The sequence below is a fragment of the Oncorhynchus clarkii genome, chromosome 14, assembly GCF_045791955.1.
Source record: "Oncorhynchus clarkii lewisi isolate Uvic-CL-2024 chromosome 14, UVic_Ocla_1.0, whole genome shotgun sequence".
In the NCBI taxonomy this organism is placed as follows: domain Eukaryota; kingdom Metazoa; phylum Chordata; class Actinopteri; order Salmoniformes; family Salmonidae; genus Oncorhynchus; species Oncorhynchus clarkii.
The window spans coordinates 38254466-38273653 of NC_092160.1; the positions used below are offsets into that span (position 1 = coordinate 38254466).

Genomic DNA, 19188 nt, shown 5'->3' on the forward strand with positions numbered 1-19188 from the left:
ACCTGACTTGTTTTCCCCAAATGAGCAAAAAGCTAAGACATTCACTTGGGAAGCCAGACTAATTCTTCAGGTCTCGTCTCAGACAAGGATAAGTGTGGTTCCCAATCCCGACCACTTCCGTTGGGTGTAGTGTAGCGTAATACTATAGGGGTTGTTCTTCAACATTCTTGGAAGGATACTAAATGACCATCGTGTACCTGATAGTGAAGTTGCATTGATACAAACTAAAACCAAGGAGCATATAAAGTCAAAATCCCTTAGATATGAGGCCATTGACCTACTTATAGACAAGTGATCTTGACAGCCGACACATGACATTGGGGATATTACGCTGTCACACTCATACTGTCATTACGGTAAAGCAGACAGGATGGAGTGCGCTCTCTCAAATGCGCCCAAATGGGGGTAAAACGTTTACTGCGAACCCCCAAAACAAGTGTCGGGGTTTTCTACTGGCCATGTACAATCAACTGGAGTATATTGTGATTACAATTTGGCGGCGTCTAGTCATAAATCCCGCGTAGGATGTTGGTTTCGGGTGTTTTGTAATACAAGGTATAATGTATGTACCTTTCTTTACAATAGTGGTGAAATCCACGGAATGTTCCACATAGGAACAGCTGACGACAATGCCGCACCGAAAATATGAACGAGATATGAAGGATTACAAGAAGTATCATTAAATCAAATGCTTGCTAATTAACAATCAGGTAACGATATTTATCACGTTGTCTAGACAAGTTTGCATAGATTTTCTGTTCCTGTTTGCGTGCTAGTTTAGCCGGGTCGCAGTTTTTCCAGGGTACTGCGTTGGGCTTCGCTGTCTGTCTTTTCCCACAGCCTGCCTTGAGCCCCTCCTTGTTTTCTATTTCGCTAGGAGAGTAATGTTTACATTCGGCATAGGAAGGGCATAGGCATAGGGGTCTATCCTTACGCTATCTCCCACTTCACGAACCGGTGTTATGTCCCGGAAAAGATGGTTCGAACATCCCAATAAGGATGCATTGGTCTCCTTCCCCCTTATATGAATATTCCCGTATGCAACATTGCAGTGTTTTTATCCGCAGTGAAGCAATCAGACAGCCAGGCCTGACGTGCAGTTGCTCAGACATAATCCATGATGCAATGTTTCTGGGCAAAATATATGTATTGCTGGATCAATATACTTAAAAAATATATATACTTTATTTATTTGGTTTAGGCAATTCTCAATGTCTGTCGCTCCCGTTACTGGCACACTTCACTTTATTCCACATATAAATATCCTGTGCAAGGACCACTATAGTGAGTACCTTTTACATGCACAGTAATAATTCGATATTAAAGTGATTATGTAATAGTCATTTAAACACCTTTCTCTGTGTATCTTAATCCGTGTAGGGTCAAAAATCTAAGTAAACATACGCCGATTAAAACCTGATTTTTCTGAGCAATCTTTCGAATTATTAGGACGTGTAAACCCAGCTAAATAGCGTTCCCAACTGTGTATTTGATCTGCGCATGTGCTAACACCAAGCAAGCCTCTCTCTCTCTAGAGTACCACAGTGTGAGTCATAATAACCATAAAACCTAGCGGTCAAACAAGGAAATGGTTCCAATCGTTTTTCCACCATTAATTTTTCCCACACTTAAAATTAGGGCTGTGTTTTGTGTAGAGTTACCCTAGCGTGCCGTTTTGATAACTATGTAAATCTCTCTCGGACAAGGTGACTTTTATAAATCAATATTTACTCTCGGATTCTAAAATTCTAATGTTTTGCTCCATTTGTATTACTAGGCAAGTCAGTTAATAACTAATTATTATTTTCAATGACAGCCTAGGAACTGTGGGTTAACTGCCTTGTTCAGGGGCAGATCAACAGGTTTTTACCTTGTCTATCTGTGATTGATGTTACTGACTACCTAGCAGGGTGTGCTACCATGACTACCTAGCAGGGTGTGCTACCATGACTACCTAGCGGGGTGTGCTACCATGACTATCTAGCGGGGTGTGCTACCATGACTACCCAGCGGGGTGTGCTACCATGACTACCCAGCGGGGTGTGCTACCATGACCACCTAGCGGGGTGTGCTAACATGACTACCTAGCGGGGTGTGCTAACATGACTACCTAGCGGGGTGTGCTACCATGACTACCTAGTGGGGTGTGCTACCATGACTACCTAGTGGGGTGTGGTACCATGACTACCTAGCATGGTGTGCTAATATGACTACCTAGCAGGGTGTGCTAATATGACTAGCTAGCAGGGTGTGCTACCATGACTAGCTAGCAGGGTGTGCTACCATGACTACCTAGCGGGGTGTGCCACCATGACTACCTAGCATGGTGTGCTAACATGACTAGCTAGCAGGGTGTGCTACCATGACTAGCTAGCAGGGTGTGCTAACATGACTAACTAGCAATGAGTACTAGCAGATAGTAGCTCATGTTTTTTTCTTTTAGGAAAAGTTTTATTGTTGCATTTCCTTTAAAACAGCTCATATGTTTTTGCACATCATTTTATATACATAAATACGCCATAAAATCATAAACACAGTATTTGAATATTACATTTCAATTTGTTAAATACAATAGAAACAACCATGAATAAAAGTACTTTTTTCCTGTACATTTACCTACATAACTCTACCTAAAATTTCCCAGGACATAGACATATCTGATATTGGCAGAAAGCTTAAATTCTTGTTAATCTAACTGTACTGTCCAATTTACAGTAGCTATTACAGTGAAAGAATACCTTGCTATTGTTTGAAGAGAGTGCACAATTTTGAACATTAAAAGTTATTAATAAAAAACATTAGGCACATTTGGCCAGTCTTGATACAAAATTTGGAACAGACATGCAATAGTTCATTGGATCAGTCTAAAAAAATATATGCACATATTCTGCTACCATCTAGTGGCCAAAATCTAAATTGCACCTGGGCTGGAATAATACATTATGGTCTTTCTCTTGCGTTTTTAACAAAAAATTCAAAATAAAGTTTTTTTTTTTCTTGTTTGTATTATATTTTACCATATTTATTGTGTTATATTACCCTACATTCCTTTCACGCCTCCACACAACGCAGTGTCTCCTTTCAAATGGTACCAATAATATGCATATCCTTGCTTCAGGGCCTGAGCTACAGGCAGTTAGATTTGGGAATGTCATTTTAGGCGAAAATTGGGGGGGGGATCCTAAAGAGGTTTTCAAAGCTGTACCTAAGTTGAGTTGTTCCGCGTCAAAGTTGTGTCTGTGCCAGACCTAATATGTATTTTTGGATTTGTATGTATTTGTGATCAATAATTCCTATCCCCAGCAGGATGTGAATCGTTTATTTGGGATATAATGTAGCTAGCTATAAAGCGTACTTGGTTTCGGCCTCGCCTACAGTTTGTGATTGGTGTTTTTAACACTGGGGCAGAAGAGAGGGGGCTTCATCAAAAACAACGCTGTCCAAGGCGCTCCGTGACAATAACACGCGTGAAGGTGCCAATTACAATGTATCGTAATTAATCATTCCAAACGATGCATTCATTAGAACAAAATAAATCATATACCAGCTTGTATTTCTTTAGGCTGATGGATGGACTATGCAATAACGGTAGATAGCTAATAGGCTATCCACTAACATAATACAGCCTGATAAAGTTAACAAATGAAGTTATATAACCTCAGTCCGCGCATCCCTCGTCTTCTGAGTTGAGACTAAAGCAGGTTTGTTAAGGTGTTTAGCTAGTTAAGCATTCTCAGTTAGCTAAAAGGAAAACAGAGAGGCTAGGCAGGTTAGCTATCATGCTAATCATGTTCCTATTGTGCATTTAACTATTGATAGCTAGCGGATTTGAGAAATATTGATTTGAAAAGCTTGCTTCTTTTGTGCAACACGCACACTGCGAAAACAAAAGAAATGTGGTTGACAGTGGACGGCTTTCTTGGCTTATTTCTTGGCTCCTGTGTCCATTGCAAGCAATGCATTTGTGCTTTTTGAGGCTAAATGCGATTAACATCATGATATCTCAGCCATGCAACTGGAAATGAAAATACAAGTGTAACGTCTCATTAAAACGTGAAACAAATATGTTATTGCTATTTATTTAGCTAACTCCTCGTCCTTTGTTGTTGCTTTGTTTGTCCCCGAGCACATGGCTTTCCTTGTTTATGTTAGCTACAGCGCTCCCTATTTACGAATGTAGGACTTTTAAATAGTCCGGAGATTCTTTGGCTGCGTTTATACAGGCCGCATAATGTGTTTTAATTTTTGTTTTACTTATAGATTTTTGGACCAATCAGATCATCTCTGAAAACATTTGTTGTGAATAAATCTGACGTGATTGGTCAAAGGACCAATTAGTGGAAAACATCAGATTTGGGCTACCTGTGCACCTTGCACTTACAGCTCCATACAGTCAGTAGCTAGCTATACATTTGTCATTTAGCAGATGCTCTTAGTGACTTAGTGTAGTATTTCCATTTTTTTGGTCTAAAATAAAATGTTTTACATCTTAAACGTGCAGTCAAAGTTCTGTTTACCTGTGTTTTTTTTTCTCGTATTGTACAACAGCGGATGAAACGAACACTGTAAAAGTGTGAAAACATTTGATCAGATGTTGTTTCCTGATAGTTGACAATGAAATCTACACAGGACCTTCTAATCAGCAGGTTTGCATGGGCGGGAGTTTCAGCTTTCCACGGTGACATCACCACGTGTTAAATTGGTCAATAGGCCAATTAACAAAGAGTTCCAAACCTCTCTGCCAATAACAGCTAGTTTTCAGTTTTCCCCACCCAGACAGTCCTAGCTAAATTCTTGCTTGAGAAATGGGTATTTTTTGCCAGCTTTTATTGGATATCTCTTACACTAAGGTACTTAATTATTACCCAGAAATGATTTGATATATAGACACACATTTCAAATCAACCTCCGTTTTGCGTATCCAGACTAGTGAGTGTGGTTGGGGAAGCTAATGGTGTTTTATTTTCAGGGTAAAGACAGAGGTTAGAGGGCACGTGCCTCCAGCACCCCTGCTCTCCTCTTCCAGAGTGTGACTCGTCGGTCCCCACGACGTCACCAATGCGACCATGGGAAATAGCAGTGACTAGGCGGCCACCGACAGCCCCCTTGAACCAGAGGAGGTTCCTAGGAGAGCCCTGCAACACCCCAGTGCACCTCAGGAGAAGGTGAATAGTACTTACTCCTTTAGTACTTTTATGTGTTCCAAATGGCAACCCTATTCCCTATACAGTACACTACCCATAAAGCTCTGGTCAAAAGTAGTGCACAATTTAGGGAATAGGGAGACATTTGGAAAGCACACACCCTCTTTTTAAAAAACGTTTGAATTTAAAAAAAATCAACTGTCATCATGGGATAATGGGCCATCCACCCTGAGGTTTCCTGTATAGTGTGTTCTGGTCTACTACATAGGGTTTAGGAATCAATTGTGCTCTATTCAAGGACCAACTGCCCAGACAGCACTTTTTTGACTGTATTTAATAAACTACTGTCACAGTTTACATGAACTGAAGAAAAGCAGAATTAACATTTGTTAAAAATATATATTTAAAAAATGCATATACATTTGTATAAAGTGTTGTATCGAAAAAAATTATGTAAATTGTCTACGTATATCCCAAACAGATCGCGTTAATTGTCTAAGTATATCCCAAACAGATCGTGTTAATTGTCTATGCATGGTATCCTTGATGTTTCATGGTATGCTTACTTGATGTTCCAGACTACAAAAAGGCTACCACCATGTCTTTTGGATTCTAGCTGTTGTTTAGGGACCCCCCCCCCCCCCTCTAAACTTCTCTAACTTGTGCTATTCATAAACATGTTTTAATGTCAAATAAATAACATTACATTAAAGACAATCTTAAGAATATCCTGAACAGATAATTCTATACACTTTTTATTTATTTTTAAATGCATGGTATCCCTGATGTTTTATGGGGTGCTACCTTGATGTTCCTGCAGCCCGCCAGTGAGACGACAGTGGGGGAGTCGAGACCGACCGGTCGTACTGCACGACTCCTCGCTCCAGGATGAGAACTTCCACCACCCTCTCTTCTCCCAGCAACATCAGCAGGTTCTTTTAGATGAGGCCAGACAGTACAGCCACGCCAGTGCCCCGCCACGCATGCACCACCCTGCCGCACACCCACCTCGGCATCAACAGAGCCCCATCATGGTGGAGCTACACGACCAGGTGCGTAGGTACACACGTAGGTACACGCTGTAGTAGTAGGGACCCTTTTGGGTCCCTGGTCAAAAGTACTGCACTTAATTATTATTTTAACCTTTATTTAAGTCAGTTAAGAACATTCTTATTTTCAATGACGACCTAGGAACAATGGGTTAACTGCCTGTTCAGGGGCAGAACGACAGATTTGTACCTTGTCAGCTCGGGGGTTTGAACTTGCAACCTTCCGGTTACTAGTCCAACGCTCTAACCACTAGGCTACCCTGCCGGTACCATTTGGAACACAATCAAAATGAAAAGTCTAGAGAAGAGTGTACAACTTTCCTTTAACTGACTTGCCTAGTTAAATAAAGGTTCAATTAAAATGTCGTGCTCTAGTGAATTAGAAATGCACACTGGTTTAAGATCTGGGCCAGATGTGGGTTATTTATTTAGGCTCTATGACACTGTGAGCTTTGGAGAAAGAAAATACACAGAACAGTTTTCAAAACGAGACGTTGACCACATGTTACGTTTTTGTCTTTTGTCTTTTGAACTTGTTTGGAAAATGGACTGAATCATTTGTTTTCTCTCTTGTACCAAGATGCACCAGGGATCCGTTCCCATCTCTTACACTGTTACCACGGTGACGACGCACGGTTTCCCCATCCACACCGGGCAACCTCTCCCAGGGTGCAACAGTCAGCAGCTCCCAGCATGCTCGGTAATGTTCAGCGGACAGCTCTCTCTGCTCTGCTGCCTTCCTCCTCCTGTGAGTTTGAAAAGGAAGAGCTGGAATGTCAGTGACGTCCATGTCAGCAACGCACCATACCCACTGTTAACACACCGCTACCTACACACCATACCCACTGTTAACACACCGCTACCTACACACCATACCCACTGTTAACACACCGCTACCTACACACCATACCCACTGTTAACACACCGCTACCTACACACCATACCCACTGTTAAAACACCTCTTCCTACGCACCATACCCACTGTTAACACACCACTACCTACACACCATACCCACTGTTAACACACCGCTACCTACACACCATACCCACTGTTAAAACACCTCTTCCTACGCACCATACCCACTGTTAACACACCGCTACCTACACACCATACCCACTGTTAACACACCTCTTCCTACTGCTAACACACCATACCCACTGTTAACACACCTCTACCTACACACCATACCCACTGTTAACACACCGCTACCTACACACCATACCCACTGTTAACACACCGCTACCTACACACCATACCCACTGTTAAAACACCGCTACCTACACACCATACCCACTGTTAACACACCGCTACCTACACACCATACCCACTGTTAAAACACCTCTTCCTACGCACCATACCCACTGTTAACACACCACTACCTACACACCATACCCACTGTTAACACACCGCTACCTACACACCATACCCACTGTTAAAACACCTCTTCCTACGCACCATACCCACTGTTAACACACCTCTTCCTACACACCATACCCACTGTTAACACACCGCTACCTACACACCATACCCACTGTTAACACACCGCTACCTACACACCATACCCACTGTTAACACACCGCTACCTACACACCATACCCACTGTTAACACACCGCTACCTACACACCATACCCACTGTTAACACACCGCTACCTACACACCATACCCACTGTTAACACACCTCTTCCTACTGCTAACACACCATACCCACTGTTAACACACCGCTACCTACACACCATACCCACTGTTAAAACACCTCTTCCTACGCACCATACCCACTGTTAACACACCTCTTCCTACACACCATACCCACTGTTAACACACCGCTACCTACACACCATACCCACTGTTAACACACCGCTACCTACACACCATACCCACTGTTAACACACCGCTACCTACACACCATACCCACTGTTAACACACCTCTTCCTACACACCATACCCACTGTTAACACACCACTACCTACACACCATACCCACTGTTAACACACCTCTTCCTACGCACCATACCCACTGTTAAAACACCTCTTCCTACGCACCATACCCACTGTTAAAACACCTCTTCCTACACACCATACCCACTGTTAACACACTTCTTCCTACGCACCATACCCACTGTTAACACACCTTCCCTACACACCATACCCACTGTTAACACACCTCTTCCTACACACCATACCCACTGTTAACACACCGCTACCTACACACCATACCCACTGTTAACACACCGCTACCTACACACCATACCCACTGTTAACACACCGCTACCTACACACCATACCCACTGTTAAAACACCTCTTCCTACGCACCATACCCACTGTTAACACACCACTACCTACACACCAAACCCACTGTTAACACACCGCTACCTACACACCATACCCACTGTTAAAACACCTCTTCCTACGCACCATACCCACTGTTAACACACCGCTACCTACACACCATACCCACTGTTAACACACCTCTTCCTACTGCTAACACACCATACCCACTGTTAACACACCTCTTCCTACGCACCATACCCACTGTTAAAACACCTCTTCCTACGCACCATACCCACTGTTAAAACACCTCTTCCTACGCACCATACCCACTGTTAAAACACCTCTTCCTACACACCATACCCACTGTTAACACACCTCTTCCTATGCACCATACCCACTGTTAACACACCTCTTCCTACGCACCATACCCACTGTTAACACACCTCTCCCTACACACCATACCCACTGTTAACACACCTCTTCCTACACACCATACCCACTGTTAAAACACCTCTTCCTACGCACCATACCCACTGTTAAAACACCTCTTCCTACGCACCATACCCACTGTTAACACACCGCTACCTACACACCATACCCACTGTTAAAACACCTCTTCCTACGCACCATACCCACTGTTAACACACCTCTTCCTACACACCATACCCACTGTTAACACACCGCTACCTACACACCATACCCACTGTTAACACACCATACCCACTGTTAACACACCTCTTCCTACACACCATACCCACTGTTAACACACCGCTACCTACACACCATACCCACTGTTAACACACCATACCCACTGTTAAAACACCTCTTCCTACGCACCATACCCACTGTTAACACACCTCTTCCTACGCACCATACCCACTGTTAACACACCTCTTCCTACGCACCATACCCACTGTTAACACACCTCTCCCTACGCACCATACCCACTGTTAACACACCTCTTCCTACACACCATACCCACTGTTAATACACCTCTTCCTACACACCATACCCACTGTTAATACACCTCTTCCTACACACCATACCCACTCCAGCCACACTAGCTAGCATACCTCAGCAACCCATCATACCACTACCAACACACCATACCACTACCAACCAAGGGTTGGAACTGGTTCAGGGGGAACAGAACCCAAATCGAAAACAAAAGTGATCTAAACTGTTCCGGAACAGAACTGTTATTTTAAAAGCATGGGAACTGGTTAATAACAATTTCTTTAGTCCCACAAAACTCACAAACAAAGAGTCTATGCAAATCCCTCACTCTGTCACTCAGAAACTTAATCCAGCGTCTGCCTGCTAGCTGGAAATCTGCCAATGTGTGTGTGTTTAGGCTACCTGCTCCTCCCCTCGGAAGTGTAGGTTACTGTAGCCCCTCCCCCTCTGAAGCGTAGGTTACTGTAGCCCCTCCCCCTCTGAAGCGTAGCTTACTGTAGTCTACTGACGACGTTAGAGGCGTAATTCAGAAATTAGGGAGATATGTTTAATTAGATAAGAATGGATTTGCTTTTTTAGCTATAGTATATTAACTAACATTATCACATTTCCATGGGATTTATTAACTTCAAGAAGGTAGGATGTGTTTTAAATTCTAGTGCTGCTCTGCACCCATAAGCTTGTTAGCTAGCTAGCTTCTCTGGTCCAACGTTAAACCAACTCGGAAATTCAAAAGATATTCAAAGTTTCTCCATAGAAGCCACTCCTCCCTAGGTATAATTGTGTGGGCCTAATTCAGATAATGATGTCATAACAAGATGCCCAGCGCTTCAAGGCAAGCTTCCTCCATCCTCTCTCGCTCTCTCCTTCAGTTGCATCTCGCGCACTACACTGTGACTGTCAGCACAGTGTGTGTTTTATCTTTCATTATGATTAAACCATGCTGTTACGGCAGAATACAATGTGCTCTTAACGACTTTCCCAAACACATTAAATTGCTTACCCACTCCACAGCAAGCTGTTCTACCTACACTGATTGGTGAAGTCATTTAATGTAGAGCTAAATGTAAATATATATATATATTTCAGTTTTAAAAATGAAGAGAAAAGAACGATATAAACCAGTACTTTTTTGTGGGTTCAAACCGGTTCAGAACTTTATTTTGCTGGAACGAAACTAAAGAAATAATTTCTTCTGTGCAGATTGATACGATTGGAAAATTATTTTGGTTCCAACCCCTACTACCAACACACCACCATTCAACTACCAACACACCACCAGTCAACTACCGACACACCACCCGTCAACTACCAACACACCACCATTCAACTACTAACACACCACCATTCAACTACCAACACACCACCAGTCAACTACCGACACACCGCCATTCAACTACTAACACACCACCATTCAACTACTGACACACCACCGTTCAACTACTGACACACCACCATTCAACTACCGACACACCACCATTCAACTACCGACACACCACCATTCAACTACTGACACACCACCGTTCAACTACTGACACACCACCATTCAACTACTGACACACCACCGTTCAACTACTGACACACCGCCATTCAACTACCGACACACCACCGTTCAACTACCGACACACACCATTCAACTACCGACACACCACCATTCAACTACCGACACACCGCCATTCAACTACCGACACACCACCATTCAACTACCAACACACCACCATTCAACTACCGACACACCACCATTCAACTACCGACACACCACCATTCAACTCCCGACACACACCATACCACTACCGACACACACCATACCACTACCGACACACACCATACCACTACCGACACACACCATACCACTACCGAGACACACCATACCACTTCAGTTGTGTTCACTGTCGATGTAGCACCCCTACCGACACACACCATACCACTACCGACACACCACCATTCCACTGCCGACACACACCATACCACTGCCGACACACCACCATACCACTACCGACACACCACCATACCACTACCGACACACACCATACCACTACCGACACACACCATACCACTACCGACACACACCATACCACTACCGACACACACCATACCACTACCGACACACACCATACCACTACCGACACACACCATACCACTACCGACACACCATACCACTACCGACACACCATACCACTACCGACACACCCCATACCACTACCAACACACACCATACCACTACCGACACACCATACCACTACCGACACACCACGCCACTACCGACACACACCACACCACTACCGACACGCACCATACCACTACCGACACACACCATACCACTACCGACACACACCATACCACTACCGACACACACCATACCACTACCGACACACACCATACCACTACCGACACACACCATACCACTACCGACACACACCATACCACTACCGACACACCATACCACTACCGACACACACCATACCACTACCGACACACACCATACCACTACCGAGACACACCATACCACTACCGAGACACACCATACCACTACCGACACACACCATACCACTACCGACACACCATACCACTACCGACACACCATACCACTACCGACACACCATACCACTACCTACACACACCATTCAACTACCGACACACACCATTCAACTACCGACACACACCATTCAACTACCGACACACACCATTCAACTACCGACACACCATACCACTACCGACACACCACCATACCACTACCGACACAACACCATACCACTACCGACACACACCATACCACTACCGACACACACCATACCACTACCGACACACACCATACCACTACCGACACACACCATACCACTACCGACAAACACCATACCACTACCGACACACACCATACCACTACCGACACACACCATACCACTACCGACACACACCATACCACTACCGACACACCACCATTCAACTACCGACACACACCACCATGCCACTACCGACACACACCACGCCATTACCGACACACCACCACACCACTACCGACACACCACCACACCACTACCGACACACCATACCACTACCGACACACCATACCACTACCGACACACCATACCACTACCGACACACACCACCATACCGACACACACCATACCACTACCGACACACTACCATACCACTACCGACACACCACCATACCGACACACACCATACCACTACCGACACACCACCATACCACTACCGACACACCACCATACCACTACCGACACACCACCATACCACTACCGACACACCACCATACCGACACACCACCATACCACTACCAACACACCACCATTCAACTACCGACACACCACCATTCAACTACCGACACACCACCATTCAACTACCGACACACCGCCATTCAACTACCGACACACCACCATTCAACTACCGACACACCACCATTCAACTACCGACACACACCATTCAACTACCGACACACCACCATTCAACTACCGACACACCACCATTCAACTACCAACACACCACCATTCAACTACCGACACACCACCATTCAACTACCAACACACCACCATTCAACTACCAACACACCGCCATTCAACTACCGACACACACCATACCACTACCGACACACACCATTCAACTCCCGACACACACCATACCACTACCGACACACACCATTCAACTACCGACACACCACCATTCAACTCCCGACACACACCATACCACTACCGACACACACCATACCACTACCGACACACACCATACCACTACCGAGACACACCATACCACTTCAGTTGTGTTCACTGTCGATGTAGCACCCCTACCGACACACACCATACCACTACCGACACACCACCATTCCACTGCCGACACACACCATACCACTGCCGACACACCACCATACCACTACCGACACACCACCATACCACTACCGACACACCACCATACCACTACCGACACACACCATACCACTACCGACACACACCATACCACTACCGACACACACCATACCACTACCGACACACACACCATACCACTACCGACACACACCATACCACTACCGACACACACCATACCACTACCGACACACACCATACCACTACCGACACACCATACCACTACCGACACACCATACCACTACCGACACACCCCATACCACTACCAACACACACCATACCACTACCGACACACCATACCACTACCGACACACCACGCCACTACCGACACACACCACACCACTACCGACACGCACCATACCACTACCGACACACACCATACCACTACCGACACACACCATACCACTACCGACACACACCATACCACTACCGACACACACCATACCACTACCGACACACACCATACCACTACCGACACACACCATACCACTACCAAGACACACCATACCACTACCGACACACACCATACCACTACCGACACACACCATACCACTACCGACACACCATACCACTACCGACACACCATACCACTACCGACACACACCATTCCACTACCGACACACACCATTCAACTACCGACACACACCATTCAACTACCGACACACACCATTCAACTACCGACACACACCATTCAACTACCGACACACACCATTCAACTACCGACACACACCATTCAACTACCGACACACACCATTCAACTACCGACACACCACCATTCAACTACCGACACACCACCATACCACTACCGACACAACACCATACCACTACCGACACACACCATACCACTACCGACACACACCATACCACTACCGACACACACCATACCACTACCGACACACACCATACCACTACCGACACACACCATACCACTACCGACACACACCATACCACTACCGACACACACCATACCACTACCGACACAAACCATACCAATACCGACACAAACCATACCACTACCGACACACACCATACCACTACCGACACACCACCACACCACTACCGACACACACCACCACGCCACTACCGACACACACCACGCCATTACCGACACACCACCACACCACTACCGACACACCACCACACCACTACCGACACACCATACCACTACCGACACACCATACCACTACCGACACACCATACCACTACCGACACACACCACCATACCGACACACACCATACCACTACCGACACACTACCATACCACTACCGACACACCAGCATACCGACACACACCATACCACTACCGACACACCACCATACCACTACCGACACACCACCATACCGACACACCACCATACCACTACCGACACACCACCATACCACTACCGACACACCACCATACCGACACACACCATACCACTACCGACACACCACCATACCACTACCGACACACCACCATACCGACACACACCATACCACTACCGACACACTACCATACCACTACCGACACACCACCATACCACTACCGACACACCACCATACCACTACCGACACACCACCATACCGACACACACCATACCACTACCGACACACCACCATACCACTACCGACACACCACCATACCACTACCGACACACCACCATACCGACACACCACCATACCACTACCGACACACCACCATACCACTACCGACACACCACCATACCGACACACACTGCATACCACTACCGACACACCACCATACCACTACCGACACACCACCATACCGACCATACCGACACACACCATACCACTACCGACACACACCATACCACACCACCATACCACTACCGACACACCACCATACCACTACCGACACACCACCATACCGACACACCACCATACCGACACACCACCATACCACTACCGACACACCACCATACCACTACCGACACACCACCATACCACTACCGACACACCACCATACCACTACCGACACACCACCATACCGACACACACCATACCACTACCGACACTGCTTCTTTCTTAAGCTGTTTAGCAGCACGATATTTGCTAATATTCTTGACATCATTGCATCTGAGCTATGGACATATTTCACTCTTGTTCGTGTAGCGTAAGAATTGGCCGTAGTTGGCTGGTAATACCCGTAGATTATAGATAGCTTTTAATCCATCGATTATTATTTCTATACTGCTTTGATTTATGTAGAATTGGTTACTTGCGGTACGGTCCTGCCAGTCTTATTCTGTATAGTTAACCATCGTTTCTTATTCACATTTGTGTTATTAACAGTGTGTTCCGTCTGTTTTTTTCTCTCTCTCTCTATTTTTCTAGCTCATCCAAGCCTGTACAATGCAGCATTTGCCAGTGTCTTACCAAGCTTTCCCACCCCTGATCTCCAGCGAACATTTTATATTACACCCCAACCCCCCGGGGCCACCACCCCACCAGCCTCCTCACCTCACTCCTCTCAGCCAGTTCCTCCCTCTCCAGAGGCAGCACCCACGCATGGTGAGTACCCCTCCGTCGGAGTCCCAAATGGCTCCTTACACCCTAAATAGTGCACTACTTTAGACCAGAGCCCTATTCCCTATACAGTGCACTACTTTAGACCAGAGCCCTATTCCCTATATAGTGCACTACATTAGACCGGGGCCTTATTCCCTATATAGTGCACTACTTTAGATCAGGGCCCTATTCCCTATATAGTGCACTACTTTAGACCAGAGCCCTATTCCCTATACAGTGCACTACTTTAGACCAGAGCCCTATTCCCTATGTAGTGCACTACTTTAGACCAGGACCCTATTCCCTATATAGTGCACTACATTAGACCGGGGCTTTATTCCCTATATAGTGCACTACTTTAGACCAGAGCCCTATTCCCTATATAGTGCACTACTTTAGACCAGAGCCCTATTCCCTATATAGTGCACTACATTAGACCAGAGCCCTATTCCCTATATAGTGCACTACTTTAGATCAGGGCCCTATTCCCTATATAGTGCACTACATTAGACCAGAGCCCTATTCCCTATATAGTGCACTACATTAGACCAGAGCCCTATTCCCTATATAGTGCACTACATTAGACCAGAGCCCTATTCCCTATATAGTGCACTACTTTAGACCAGGGCCTTATTCCCTATATAGTGCACTACTTTAGACCAGGGCCTTATTTCCTATATAGTGCACTACTTTAGACCAGAGCCCTATTCCCTATATAGTGCACTACTTTAGACCAGGGCCTTATTCCCTATATAGTGCACTACTTTAGACCAGGGCCTTATTCCCTATATAGTGCACTACTTTAGACCAGGGCCTTATTTCCTATATAGTGCACTACTTTAGACCAGAGCCCTATTCCCTATATAGTGCACTACTTTAGACCAGAGCCCTATTCCCTATATAGTGCACTACTTTAGACCAGGGCCTTATTCCCTATATAGTGCACTACTTTAGACCAGGGCCTTATTCCCTATATAGTGCACTACTTTAGATCAGGGCCCTATTCCCTATATAGTGCACTACATTAGACCGAGGCCTTATTCCCTATATAGTGCACTACTTTAGACCAGGGCCTTATTCCCTATATAGTGCACTACTTTAAACCAGGGCCCTATTCCCTATATAGTGCACTACTTTAGATCAGGGCCCTATTCCCTATATAGTGCACTACTTTAGACCAGGGCCCTATTCCCTATATAGTGCACTACTTTAAACCAGGGCCCTATTCCCTATATAGTGCACTACTTTAGATCAGGGCCCTATTCCCTATATAGTGCACTACTTTAGACCAGAGCCCTATTCCCTATACAGTGCACTACTTTAGACCAGAGCCCTATTCCCTATGTAGTGCACTACTTTAGACCAGGACCCTATTCCCTATATAGTGCACTACATTAGACCGGGGCTTTATTCCCTATATAGTGCACTACTTTAGACCAGAGCCCTATTCCCTATATAGTGCACTACTTTAGACCAGAGCCCTATTCCCTATATAGTGCACTACATTAGACCAGAGCCCTATTCCCTATATAGTGCACTACTTTAGATCAGGGCCCTATTCCCTATATAGTGCACTACTTTAGACCAGAGCCCTATTCCCTATATAGTGCACTACATTAGACCAGAGCCCTATTCCCTATATAGTGCACTACATTAGACCAGAGCCCTATTCCCTATATAGTGCACTACATTAGACCAGAGCCCTATTCCCTATATAGTGCACTACTTTAGACCAGGGCCTTATTCCCTATATAGTGCACTACTTTAGACCAGGGCCTTATTTCCTATATAGTGCACTACTTTAGACCAGAGCCCTATTCCCTATATAGTGCACTACTTTAGACCAGGGCCTTATTCCCTATATAGTGCACTACTTTAGACCAGGGCCTTATTCCCTATATAGTGCACTACTTTAGACCAGGGCCTTATTTCCTATATAGTGCACTACTTTAGACCAGAGCCCTATTCCCTATATAGTGCACTACTTTAGACCAGGGCCTTATTCCCTATATAGTGCACTACTTTAGACCAGGGCCTTATTCCCTATATAGTGCACTACTTTAGACCAGAGCCCTATTCCCTATATAGTGCACTACTTTAGACCAGGGCCTTATTCCCTATATAGTGCACTACTTTAGACCAGGGCCTTATTCCCTATATAGTGCACTACTTTAGATCAGGGCCCTATTCCCTATATAGTGCACTACATTAGACCGAGGCCTTATTCCCTATATAGTGCACTACTTTAGACCAGGGCCTTATTCCCTATATAGTGCACTACTTTAAACCAGGGCCCTATTCCCTATATAGTGCACTACTTTAGATCAGGGCCCTATTCCCTATATAGTGCACTACTTTAGACCAGGGCCCTATTCCCTATATAGTGCACTACTTTAGACCAGGGCCTTATTCCCTATATAGTGCACTACTTTAGATCAGGGCCCTATTCCCTATATAGTGCACTACTTTAGACCAGAGCCCTATTCCCTATATAGTGCACTACATTAGACCAGAGCCCTATTCCCTATATAGTGCACTACTTTAGACCAGGGCCCTATTCCCTATATAGTGCACTACTTTAGACCAGGGCCTTATTTCCTATATAGTGCACTACTTTAGACCAGGGCCTTATTCCCTATATAGTGCACTACTTTAGACCAGAGCCCTATTCCCTATACAGTGCACTACTTTAGACCAGAGCCCTATTCCCTATATAGTGCACTACTTTAGACCAGGGCCTTATTCCCTATATAGTGCACTACTTTAGACCAGGGCCTTATTTCCTATATAGTGCACTACTTTAGACCAGAGCCCTATTCCCTATATAGTGCACTACTTTAGACCAGGGCCTTATTCCCTATATAGTGCACTACTTTAGACCAGAGCCCTATTCCCTATATAGTGCACTACTTTAGATCAGGGCCCTATTCCCTATATAGTGCACTACTTTAGACCAGGGCCTTATTCCCTATATAGTGCACTACTTTAGACCAGAGCCCTATTCCCTATATAGTGCACTACTTTAGACCAGAGCCCTATTCCCTATATAGTGCACTACATTAGACCAGAGCCCTATTCCCTATATAGTGCACTACTTTAGATCAGGGCCCTATTCCCTATATAGTGCACTACTTTAGACCAGGGCCTTATTCCCTATATAGTGCACTACTTTAGACCAGAGCCCTATTCCCTATATAGTGCACTACTTTAGACCAGAGCCCTATTCCCTATATAGTGCACTACATTAGACCAGAGCCCTATTCCCTATATAGTGCACTACTTTAGATCAGGGCCCTATTCCCTATATAGTGCACTACTTTAGACCAGGGCCTTATTCCCTATATAGTGCACTACTTCAGACCAGAGCCCTATTCCCTATATAGTG

General features: G+C 45.3%; 1 protein-coding gene across 1 annotated transcript in view; it reads left to right on the forward strand.

Annotated features, from left to right (window-relative positions):
- Nucleotides 1-443: 443 nt before the first annotated feature.
- LOC139366586 (RING finger protein 44-like) overlaps nt 444-19188 on the forward strand; it is a 36808-nt gene continuing 18063 nt past the window's right edge. The window contains exons 1-5 of the mRNA XM_071104260.1: nt 444-710; nt 4970-5165; nt 5965-6196; nt 6774-6941; nt 15630-15806. Coding sequence (XP_070960361.1) covers nt 5059-5165; nt 5965-6196; nt 6774-6941; nt 15630-15806 — 684 coding nt within the window. The 5' untranslated portion in view covers nt 444-710; nt 4970-5058. The remainder of the gene's footprint in view (nt 711-4969; nt 5166-5964; nt 6197-6773; nt 6942-15629; nt 15807-19188) is intronic.